At 47.5% G+C, this 12,574-nt stretch overlaps 1 protein-coding gene across 1 annotated transcript in view; it reads left to right on the forward strand.

The window, feature by feature from the left end:
* The window catches only part of ATRN (attractin), a 148,309-nt gene that overhangs the window by 30,214 nt on the left and 105,521 nt on the right, over positions 1-12,574 (forward strand). Inside the window, exons 2-3 of the mRNA XM_066185099.1 lie at positions 3,554-3,637; positions 7,907-8,020. Coding sequence (XP_066041196.1) covers positions 3,554-3,637; positions 7,907-8,020 — 198 coding nt within the window. The remainder of the gene's footprint in view (positions 1-3,553; positions 3,638-7,906; positions 8,021-12,574) is intronic.

A 12,574-nucleotide genomic window follows, 5' to 3' on the forward strand; every position in this document is an offset into this window, starting at 1 on the left:
ACAGAATCATTTATGTTGGGAAAGCCCTCTGAGACCATCGAGTCCAGCTGTTCCCCAGCACTGCCAGGGTCACCCCTGACCGTGTCCCCAAGAGCCGCATGCGCAGGGCCGTGAAATCCCTCCAGGGAGGGGTGCTCCATCACTGCCCTGGGCAGCTGTGCCAGGGCTGGACAACCCTTTCCCTAATTTCCCCAGAATCCACCCTGACCTCCCCTGGCCAGCCTGAGGCCGTTCCCAGCTCCTCAGGAATTCTCCAGCCCTTTCCCAGCTCCTCAGGAATTCTCCAGCCCCTTTCCCAGCTCCTCAGGAATTCTCCAGCCCCTTTCCCAGCTCCCTCAGGAATTCTCCAGCCCCTTTCCCAGCTCCTCAGGAATTCTCCAGCCCTTTCCCAGCTCCTCAGGAATTCTCCAGCCCTTTCTCAGCTCCTCAGGAATCCTCCAGCCCTTTCCCACCTCCCTTCCCTTCCCTGGACACGCTCCAGCCCCTCCAGGGCTCTCCAGAGCTGCCCCAGCACTGGAGGTGTCCCAGCAGGGCCAGCCCAGGGGACAAGGACACTGCCCTGGCCCTGCTGCCACCCCAGAGCTGGCACAGCCCAGGGGCCACTGGCCCCCTGCCCGCCTGGGCTCACCTGGGCTCACCTGGGCTCACCTGGGCTCACCTGGGCTCCTGCCCGGCCGCTGTCGCATCCCCCCAGGGCCTTTCCCAGCCCCTCTGCCCCAGCCGGGAGCTGCAGGGGTTGCTGTGAGCAGCTGCAGGACCTGGCCCTTGGCCTCGTTGACCCTCACATCACAGATCTGGCCAGGGACCCCTGAGCCCGGTGGTGTTGGTGACAGGCTACGTGGGGTGGGAGCCTTCTGTGTGAGAGTGGCCTGACGTGTGTCAGGAGAACTTTCCGTATCCGAGTCCCTCATCCCTGGAATGTTTTTCCTTCTGGGGTTACTCGTGTGTTGCAGACAAAGCCCGAACGCGGTGTGTGTATGTCGCAGTCATCCCAACCGCAGCCCCGTGTCTGGTGTGGCACAGGCAGCACTGGGCATGGGGAGCAGCGGGCTGTTTGCTTTTTACTGGAGCTTGGAGATCAGTTGAGCTTTCTGTATTGTATGAAAAGATGAAATTCTATTTTCAGTTTGCTTTTGTGCTGAAGATTTATTTCTGTCTGGGAGGATGCTTACACAAGAACATAGATGCTGCTGCTCTGCTCTAGCCAGGCAGTGCAGGCAGTGAGAACTTAATTCCTGTTTATTTTCCTTTCAGAGATGTCAACTCTGATTTATTACAGATTTTTAGTATCTTTCATTTGCCCATAATGGCAGGAAGTTTGGTAAGCAGTCTGAAAAACTTACAGGTATGTTTTTACTAATGGCATATCAAAGAAGTTTGACTTGTATTTTTAAAACTAAATCCAGTGCTGAAACTTCACTGGATTACATTGATGTTGAAATGCTCTTTTTTTTTTTTTTTTTTTTTTTTTTTTTTTTTTTTCCTTCCTGTGATGTGACATGCCTGGGACTACAGTATTAACAGGATTATTTTATTTTATTTTTTATATCACGCTTGGTAGCATTTCTGTGGTGAATGAATTGGTAATTGTTTCCAGAGGAAAGTGTTGCAAGAGTTCTGTGAGTAGAGGCTCCCTGAGAGCTTTGCACATGGCATGAGAGAGTTTTTTAGCTTGAGAGACTTGCTCAGCTTTTCAGAATCTCTGCTCTTGGGTACAGGCAAAGTTTTACCAGTGTTGATACTGTTTGATTCATGGCTTTTCCGTGGATATTATGTTCAAAAGGATGAATTTTTAGACAAAAAGACTAGATGTTACTGCCTCCGACTTGGAAGGTTCATTTGGTTTTGTGAATTCCTGGTTGCTAGGTAAGTGGTTTGAGTTTTAAAAGATGCTGAAGTTTTAAAAGAAGTACAAATCACAGACTCATTGAATGGTTTGGATTGGAAGGGATCTTAAAGCTCATCCAATTCCATCTCCTGCCATGGTCAGGGACACCTTCCACCATTCCAGGTGCTCCGAGCCCCAGTGTCCTGGGATCCAGGGGCAGCCCCAGCTGCTCTGTGCCAGGGCCTCACACCCTGCCAGGGAACAATTCCTGCCCAAGGTCCAGCCTAAATCTATACCTTCTGTGCGTGTATTCTTTTTAAATCTAATCTCTGTTTACACCTACATCTGTGTCTCCATAGAGGCCCAGATGCTTCTTGTGCTTCCAAAAATCTGAGTTTTTTCTGCACTTGCCTGAATGTCCATTTCCTGCAGAACTTCAGTAACTGGCGGTTAAAAATCTTCAGCTCAGTTTCTGAGGTTGAAAAGTATTACAGTAAATTCATTCATAGACGGAGGAAGGTGATTTTTAAAAATCTGTGGGTTTTGCCTTTTTAATTTGAATCAGAGATCAACCTTAAAAATGCTTGATGGAAAAGAGTTTGGAAAAATCATTTTTGACTCAGGCAAAATATTTTAGAAGTGAGACGTTAACATTAACGGATCACTGGGGGAAAGCACAGAGAAGGTTCTAAGATACCAGTTTGGGGAACTTCTGATCTTGCTTTCTTCTCTTTTTGCCCAGTTTAAATTTTGCGTGGTTTTGTTTCAAAGCTGTGTTCTAAGTAGGACAGCTGAATTTTGCCAGAGGGCTGTGATTTGCTCCAGCCGTGTGCCGATGATGGAGTTTATAACTTTTCTGGGAAGGAGTCCTGTTCTGGGTGCCAGTGTGTGCTCTACCAGAACGTGGTGTTTGGGCACCTTCTGGTGCTGCTGCCTTTTGCTGCCATCCTTCCCTGTCATTTATTTTCAGCAGCTTCTGCAGTACTTCAACAATTAGAACTCATCTCGCATATTTTGACTCATTCATGTGAGATAGGAACGTATATCCCGTGGTTTGGCTCTTGCTGGTGTAGAATTTGCACTGCGCGGCGTTTGCAGATGTTGATAACAACACAGAATCACAGAATGATTGGGGTGGAGGGGACCTTAAAGCCCGTGTCATTCTACCCTGTGCCATGGGCAGGGGCACCTTCCCTTAGACCAGGTTGCTCCAAGCCCCATCCAACCTGGCCTTGTTCAGGGCTGGGGCTTGGGGATCAGCGCTCCCTCCAGGGGGCTGTCAGGGAGTTCGTGGACAGTCAAATAATGAGAATGAGCGAGTGGTTGCACCATGGACTTCATCTGAGCTGCATGCAAGAGTGCTACAGTTTATGTAAATAAGTAATTCAGGAATAATTTTAGCTTCTGTTGGGGAATTCCTTTTGCTTGTTAGGTGGTTTATCCATGCATATAGGTTTGGAACCATGACATTAATCTGATAGAGAAACCACTGTTCTTGAAGTGATGTCCTTCAAGACGCCATTCTTAAAGAACAGTCATCTGAAGGGCTGCACAAAGTGTTCAACAGGAGACTCCCAGCTGGGTTTTGTTGTGCTGTAGTTGGTTTCTTTACAGTGGCTCTTAAGTAAGTAATAATCTAATGGTGATATTCAAAATTGAGGGAATCCTTTCTGAATGTTTACAACCACTGGACACTAATGCTTGTCCTTGTGTTTTTGTTTGCAGACTCACTGAGCCTTCTGGGTATGTCACAGATGGGCCTGGAAATTACAAATACAAGACAAAATGCACCTGGCTCATTGAAGGAAGGTGAGTATTGGAAGCAGCTTGGGATTTGTGTTCCTTATTGGGACTTACAGGGTGAGTTTTCTCTGCATTGAATATTTTTAGGTCTCACAATTCTTTCTGGCTATTCCAAAAGCTAGATAGGGCAACACTTAATTGTTCTTGGTAAATAAGTTTTTGTGCAACTGAGTCCTCCAAACTGACTTCTGATTAAGAGGTTTGTGTTGAAACAGCATGTGGTAAGTGAAAATCAGTGCACTTCTGTAAATAATGAAGGATTATGAGTTAACTGATACCATAGTGGGCCAGTCAGATGATGGGATTCGCTACGCATGGGATTTTTCGGTAGCATGAGAAACAAGAGAAATTTTATTCGTGGAGAATCAGTTTCTGTAGTGATGAACTATAGATATTTCTTTACTCACTGAGCCGTGAGGACTTCAGAGGAACCACTGACCTTTATTGCAAAGGTTTTCTAAACTGGGAGAAGTCCCTCAGATCTCTCCCCTCACTTTGCTGCCCTTTCTGTATTTGATCCTTACATTGCTTACAGCAATTTCTTGCACAGGTTTTTAGGAGTAGCATATGTAATTCTGTCCTGTCATCTGTTGGATGGTGCAGGAGTTCAGCGCATCTCACTTGTTGAAATGCATTTTTGATAGTACCAAGCTGGTGCCAGGACTGTAAGATGCATTTGTTTAGTCTCTGAAGCTTTTCCGTGGTCACATACGATGCTGTGTGATACCATCTGTGTGTTCAGTCTTGTTCCGTTTTGTTCCCTGAATCTGCAGGTAGAGAGGTCTGTGAATTGTGTGAGAGTGTGAACTTGTACCGGACACTGCAAACTGAGGCCTCTTGGCATCTTGGAGAGTCAGAATTTCCTACAGTCCCAGAGGACACTTAGCCTTCTCCCTGTTTCTAGCGTATCTGTTGCTGACATGCACAGTGGGATCAAGGCATCCTTAGCAAATTTGCCGACGAGCATCAGGCCGTATGGTGAGGTCAAGATGCTGAAGGAGAGGAATGGCATCAAAAGTGACCTGGACAGGCTTGGAGACATGGGACTGCGTGAACCTCATGAGGTTCCACACGGCCAAGTGCAAGGTCCTGCAGCGGGCTGGAGCAAGCCAGAGCACCAACACAGCATGGGCAGGGAACGGCTGGAGAGCAGCCCTGGGGAGAAGGAGCCGGGGCTGCTGCTGGGTGAGAGCTGGACACGACCCGGCCCAGAGCCCCCCGAGCCCTGGGCTGAGCCCAGCGTGGGCAGCAGGGCAGGGGACTCTGCCCCGGGCCCCGAGGAGATTCCCCACCCGCAGAGCTGCCCCAGCCCTGCGGCCAGCAGCACAAGGACGTGGAGCTGCTGGACAGAGCCCAGAGGAGGCCATGGAAATGCTCCCAGGGATCTGGAGCCCCTCTGCTCTGGAGCCAGGCTGGGAGAGCTGGGAATGTTCCCCTGGAGAAGGGAAAACTCCAGGGAATGCTCAGAGTCCCCAAAGGGGCTCCAGGAGAGCTGGAGAGGGGCTGGGGCCAAGGCCTGGAGGGACAGGACACAGGGAATGGCTTCCCAGTGCCAGAGGACAGGGCTGGATGGGATGTTGGGCAGGAATTCCTGGCTGAGAGGGTGGGGGGACCCTGGCACAGGATGCCCAGAGCAGCTGTGGCTGCCTCTGGATCCCTGGAAGTGTCTAGGGACACACTGATGGGGCTTGGACCAACCTGTCCATGGCAGGGGATGGAATGATTGTGAGGTCCTTTCCAACCCAGACCACTCTGGTTCTTTGTTTGGGAGGTCTGATGACTTAGGAGAAATTATTCATTGCATCTGCTTCAGTCATTTATTTGAGTTGAGGAAGTTTAATTCTTAAGCTCCTAAGGTACTCAAAACTGAGGTCTAAGCTGCTCCATAGAACCATCCAGAACAATGAAATTGAGAGGCAACCACTCACTATGAACTTTATAAGGAGCTAAGTTGTTTGAGCTGGTTAAGAGCACAAGTTGGATGCTCCAAGTGGCTGCAGCTTTTAATTCGTGTAGGTAATAGGAATACAGTTTGCAATTACAAATCATTTCAAAATGTTTCACAAGAGCGTTGTAGCAGAAAAACCAGCCTCAGCAATCCCAGCACAGCCAGCTTAACCCTCTTAACTTCTGTTTTTAAAGGATACTGTGACTCATATTTTTATCAGAAGCGAAGTGCTTCTCATGGATTCTCAATAATGTCACCAAAGGTGCTCCTCCAGCCTATAATTACTGCTACTGAGACGCTTCCTAGGGAGCCGTCACTTCGTGGGGTTTGAAGTGAGATCTTTCTTGCTGGAAGGACAGAAATGCTCCTCCCTATTCCGTAGCCAGGTGTTTACGTTGGAGTCCTTTTCCCCCCCTGTGAGTGTTCATACCCTGCTGTCAGGGCATGGTGATAAACAGAAAAGAGATAATCACGCTGATTAAACCGGCTGAAATATGCAGCTATGTGAAAACAGTCCCAGCTCTCAAAATTCCCAGAGACCTGGACTTGGAAAGCAGCGCCTGCAAAGCTGTTCAGTTCTGAGTGCCCTCACCTCGTTGCTGGCATTCCATTGTGCAGAGGGCTTTGGGGTCAGCAGGGCAGGGTACAATCAGACTGAGCCGCTGAAGACACTGGAGAAATTCAGATACAAAATGAGCCGTGTGTTCCTTAGTATTCTCATTTCCTTTCTGCACCGTTCCCGACTTTTCTTGGCTGGTGTCTGTGCTGTGTTCTCATCCCAGGGGAGTCCTTTTCATTTTTCCCAGGAGTGGAACAAGGCAGATGAGCTCCATGGAGCCTGAGGACCATGTGGTTGTGCAGATGAGGGCTGCTAATGGTTGTTGCCTGTTGCAAAGAGACTCTTCCTTTTTGTTTGTGGTCTGAACCTTTATTGATTGACAGTTTCTCTCTGCTCTGCAGCTGTCAGGCTCGTCAAGCAGAAGCAAATCCCCATGACTCCACAGGCTGCTCAGTTCTGAAGTCATAGGTACTCTTTGTGCCTTTTCTTAAGCAGGACATTATCCTTGAGTTCCACCTGCTGCTCTTTTCCAAAGGACTGTTGTACCTATGAAAAAATAGTCATTTGCAGAATAACTCCCTAAGGACTTCCCCTCCTGTGGGAAGGAAGGACTCTATGGCAAGCTGACATTTTAAAAATCTATTTGATTAAGATGAGCGGAGATTTCATCTGAGTTCTAGGGCAATGCTGTTGGGGTGATCCTAGACACTTGTGTCTGTCCTTTCAACAGCTCCAGCTGTGGGTGGGAACAAGCATTGCTCTAAATTGAATATCTGCTGTGGTTTCTCTGTGATTGTCTTTAGGTGTATCTTTTTATATTAGCCATGAAACAAGTGGTATATTATGTTGAAAACCTGGACCTGCCCCAGCCATGTATGCTGGCTCCCAGAAGTCCCCCCAGTTATGGGCTGGCCCCAGTGGGGACAGCAGGAAACTGTCCCTGTGCCCCGAGGAGATTCCCCACCCGCAGAGCTGCCCCAGCCCTGCGGCCAGCAGCACAAGGACGTGGAGCTGCTGGACAGAGTCCAGAGGAGGTCATGGAAATGCTTCCAGGGATCTGGAGCCCCTCTGCTCTGGAGCCAGGCTGGGAGAGCTGGGAATGTTCCCCTGGAGAAGGGAAAACTCCAGGGAATGCTCAGAGTCCCCGAAGGGGCTCCAGGAGAGCTGGAGAGGGGCTTTTGGCTTGTTTGGGCAGTGGCTGAGGTCGCTTGCTTTGTTCAGCCTGGAAGCGGAAACGGAGGGGAAACCTCATCACAGTCTGCAACTTCCTTGTGAGGCAAAGAGAAGGGGCAGACACTGCTCTCTCTGTGGCCAAGGACAGGACCCAAGGGAGTGGCTCGAAGTTGTGTCAGGGGAGGCTCAGTTTTGGTATCGGGGTGGTCAGACACTGCCCAGGCTCCCCGGGGAAGGGTCACGGTCTCAAGGCAGGCACAGAGTGGGATTGTTGGGGTGTCTGTGCAGAGGCAGGAGTTGGACTCAATGATCCTTGTCGGTCCCTTCCAACTCAGGATATTCTGTGATCTGTTCTGCACAACAGGACAGTTTTCTGACCGTGAAGAAATTTTCACTTTATACCAGGAGAGTTGCACACCAAGAAAACCCCTGAACTACACAGAGCATGTTTAATGCACCTACAGTTACCCCAGGTCACTCAGTTTTGTCTTGTCTAGACGAGAGCGTCACACCAGAGGAGTGCATTGAAGGGTTTTTGCCCTGCGTGCTGAGTGGCTAATTACAAATCTTTTATTAATTTATTTTTTCTTTACAGGCCAAACACAATCCTCAGGCTTCGATTCAATCACTTTGCCACAGAGTGCAGCTGGGACCACTTGTATGTGTATGATGGAGACTCAATTTATGCTCCCTTACTGGCAGCTTTTAGGTAAGTTCCCCTCGGTAAGACTCTTAACTGTAGCCAGTGCTTTTTCCTTAACTTAGAGCCTGACTTAAATGTGGCTTCTGACACTCGAAGTATGATCCAGTAATCCAGATGTATAACACTGCAAGTACAGCCAGGGTCCTTTTGTGCGCTCTTTGTCAGCATAAACAATTAAGGAGTTGTTTTTCACTTCCACAATGAACAAGTCGTGTCACTGCGCTCTAGCATGTAAGTATTACATTTTCATTTCCAAATCCTGATTCTTTGAGAGACAAAAAAATTTTTGTCATCTGTCTGGGCTGGAGATGATTTGGTGTGCAGTTTCCTTTGAGAGGAGAAAACCGCCCCATTGATGGATTTGAATGTGATTTATAAGTTAAACTGGTACTGTGTCAGTGCAGACAGAAGGGAAGACTCCAGCTAATGTTGTAGACATGGAGGTTTCATAGAATGATGTCAGTGATGTACCTTAAACTTCAAATTTTTTAGTTACTTGGAACATGTTCAGGAGCAGCAGTGATGGCTCAGCCTTGTAAAAACGGAGTCACAAGATCGTTTGGGTTGGGAAGGATCTTGCAGCTCATCCAGTGCCACCCCTGCCACAGCAGGGACACTCCCACTGTCCCAGGGACACTCCCACTGCCCCAGGCTGCTTCCAGCCCCAGTGTCCAGCCTGGCCTTGGGCACTGCCAGGGGTCCAGGGGCAGCCACAGCCAATCTGGGCACCCTGTGCCAGGGCCTGCCCACCGTCACAAGGAGGGATTCCTTCTCCACGTCCCATCCCTCTGGCAGTGGGAAGCCATTCCCTGTGTCCTGTCTCTCCATCCCATGTCAAATGTCCCTGTCCAGCTCTTGATGTGTGAAAGTATCCATTCTGCCAGCAGGTTACAGGTATTTGGCTTGTCCACTCTGTGTGGATGCTGAGACCTAAATGTAACTTGTGCTTTTCTGTATTCGAGTCACACGGTGACACCACTACCTTATGCTTTTTATTCTTTAAACTGGAATTAGGAAAATAATCCCAAGTTATCTATGGAAAAAACTAATGGCTCCCTTGACACTCTGCTTGTTCCAAGTGGCTGTATAACTATTTCCAGAATTAATCTTCTGCTAGGCTTCCTCTCATTTGTGAAATGAAAGTCTAAAAATACTTTGTGTTTGTTCTAGAAAATCCTTGTAATGTCTATGAGAGAAGATCAGCTGAGGAACAAAAGTTGGTGAAAATTTAAACCCCCACATGTGGTTGTTTTGGTCTTCAACTGCAAATGTAGAGTTGTTTTGGAGTGAAGGAATGTTTCCTTGTCAAGCTTCAGACTAACATGAGGTCAAAACAGGACACCTCATTTGAAGAGGAAGGAACTTTTCTCTTCTAAGAACCTCCAGAAATGTGGCAATGCCACCTGGAAATGTTCTCCTGGTATCATGCCCTGATTGATGTAAGGAAGAGGAGGAAATGTCATCTTGACCCACTGTCATTTTGTTCTAATCAAGCTGTTTTTTAATACACTGGTGAAAAGGTGAAATGATGACTTGTGCTTGCCCTTTCTTGTGTGTCTTCCAAAAATTAATAGGCTTATAAAATCAAAGTTTTAAGTAGTTCACAGCATTAACAGTTATCGTTCAGACTGGGAAATCTCCTGTAAATCAGGAAGCCTTGGCCTGAGGACACGCAAACGTGGGCTTAGTACAGTAATGTTTTTGAGGTAGGAGGAAGCCCCAGTTGTTCTAATTGCTTCTTTAGATGGCATTTGAACTTAACTCCGTTAAGCAGTGAGCCGTGGTCTTCAGTAATCCAGGTTCAGGAAGTGGCAGATGCTTCTCATTTTGGTGAAGTACCAGAAAGCATCTCTTGAAAAACACTTTTCTCTAATCCAGAATAAAAGCATTGGAGATTTAAAGAGCAGTGTTCACATTTTCTCGATTTACTCGGGTTATATTAAATTTATTATTATAACCATGTTTCCTTGTTCATTATTTTTGCACCATGCCAGGAGATTTGCAAGACTGAGCTTTGTACAGTTGGGCCCTGTAAGCTTTCAGAGTTTGTTGATAAACACTAGAAATTCCTTTCTCTCTGAACTCAGTTTTCGTTCCCTCCCTGGCTCTTTACAGTAGCTCCCTGAACCTTCACTTCCTTCACTGAACTCTTTTTGTTTTCTTGACCTTCTAATGCTCATTTATGTTTGTTCACAAGATTATATTTATCCCGAAATGTATGTATGTGTGTATATATACATATCTTGTATATATAGAAGATTGTCTTGGGAGTCCTTACCGCTGGACTGTAGAGAAGCTTTAAATTAGTTTTATCAATTTTTAACAGCAATAAATAGTTGCTTAATGCCAACATTTGCACAGTTCAAGTGTGTGCATGGACTAAACTCCTTGTAGTCTGAGAGCCCCCAGAGCTGTCTGGTCCTGCGCATGAAGCATTTTTTATTAAACAGTGTTAAAAGTATCTTTGCTGGTTTATATTTGTGACCACGGGTACAATGAGACTGTCTAAATGTGCTGCTTCAGAAATGCAGTAAAAGAGCATGTAAACAGATGCAGCATGTTTGTCAGCGCTGGCGAAGAAACCTGAATTAGATAAACTCCACTCAGGACCTGTGAACTTTGTTGGTTTTATTAACTTTATTCCACATTAAACGTTTATCGGAGCTGGTTTTGCACCTTTATTTTCCTTTTGCTCTGTAGGCAGGGGGTGTTTTCCTCATCAAACTCAGTTGTTCTTCTGCAAGGCTTTTGGCAGTGGCCCGGGAGCTCCTGGTGGTTGCTCGGGTGCCAGGTGGATGGTCGTGTGAGGCTGTATTCCCTCAGGCAGCAGGCTCAGCTCACCATCCTTGTGTTCTTGGCCAGTCACCATGGCACTTGAGCCCCCAGATCTGAGTGTAGGGGTGAGTTGGGTTGGAAGGGTCTGATCTCTCTCTCAAAGCAGGGTGACCATCGGAGCCCTCTGCCCAAGACTTTGTTCAGTCAAGGTGTGAGTTTGTCCTTAGGATGGAGATCTTGTTCATCCTCTGGGTGAGTGGTCCATTAAAATAATGATAAAAAGTTCATCTAATGCTAATGGCTAGCCACGGTCTCTGGCTGCGACCTGTGTGTGTTGCCTCCTGTCGTTTTCTTGTGACCCTCTGGTATTCCCTTCTCTCTAGTCTCTCCTGAGGTAGTTGAGGCCAAGAATTAGTTTTCAGCCTCGCCCTTCAGCAGTCTCTCCTTGAAGTTAAAGAAACCTCACGCCTTCCACCTCCCCTCATACATAGATCATGTGGTTGACCCTCCTCCTTTTGTCCTTCTATTCCCTCTGTTCTTTGTGAGAAATTGTAGCCGACCTTGCTGCCGTGGGAACGTGCATCCAGCTCAGGGGCTTCCAACAGCAGAAGCTCCTCTGGAGCTGCCAGAGCAAGGCCAGAGGAGGCCACAGGGATGCTCCGAGGGCTGGAGCTTCCCACTGAGCCAGGCTGGGAGGGCTGGGAATGTTCCCCTGGAGAAGGGGAAAATCCAGGGAATGCTCAGAGTCCCCGAAGGGGCTCCAGGAGAGCTGGAGAGGGGCTGGGGACAAGGCCTGGAGGGACAGGACACAGGGAATGGCTTCCCACTGCCAGAGGGCAGGGCTGGATGGGATTTGGGCAGAAATTGTTCCCTGGGAGGGTGTGAGGCCCTGGCACAGGTGCCCAGATTGGCTGTGGCTGCCCCTGGATCCCTGGCAGTGCCCGAGGCCAGGCTGCACACGGGGGCTGGGATCCACCTGGCATCCCTTCCATCTTACACTATTCCATGATTCTGTGACAACAGTCGTGTAAGAAGTGAGGAGGTTTTTTGGACAAAGCCCCTGGTCTGGAGGGTTCTGCAGACAGACAAGCTTCCCTGTGGTGGTGCTCCAGCAGCTGGGCCTGCCTGTACTGCAACAAGGGAAGAAGATTCCAAGAAAGATTGTACTTTGAGGTGCTGCCAGCTCTGTAATGAATCTGTCATTTAGTATTTTTTTGGTACGTGTTTCCTTAAAAGTCCATGTTTGGGAGTTACCTTGCTTCATTTAAGACAATAAGATTGAGATGTCTCCTTATATTCTCCTTCCTCCTTTTTTATTTTTCGCTATTGTTTTATTTTTTAGTCTTCTGTAACTTCTGGATTTAGTTTGTTTAGTTTTACTCTTGTAGTTTTGAGTATGAATGAGGTGCATGGACTGGTTTTTAGTAAGAGAGAAATCTTGCCATTTTGTGTACATGTGTCTCCAGATGGATCAAAGTATTTAAAAATCAGGATAATTTGTTTGCATTGGATTTTGATGGATTGCGAAGCTGATTTTTCAGTATCATCTTTATCCTTTTACTCCTCCATGAGCTCGACTCTGTATTTTCACCCTTTCCTTTTCTGACTCCCTATTTTGCCTGTTTTCTGCTCAGCAGAGCTTCTCATGCCTTGATCTCTAACAGGTTGTGTTTCAGGAGGAAATGAGGAATATGCCAGTGCTGTGATACTCACATAGCAACCCCAGGGAAAATAAGAGAGGAGGTGCTCTTTGTTTTAACTTATTCTGATTTTTCAATGGTCTAG

The sequence above is a fragment of the Chamaea fasciata genome, unplaced genomic scaffold (assembly GCF_029207755.1).
Source record: "Chamaea fasciata isolate MVZ Bird 193981 ecotype frontalis unplaced genomic scaffold, bChaFas1.0.hap1 SCAF_6, whole genome shotgun sequence".
In the NCBI taxonomy this organism is placed as follows: Eukaryota; Metazoa; Chordata; class Aves; order Passeriformes; family Sylviidae; genus Chamaea; species Chamaea fasciata.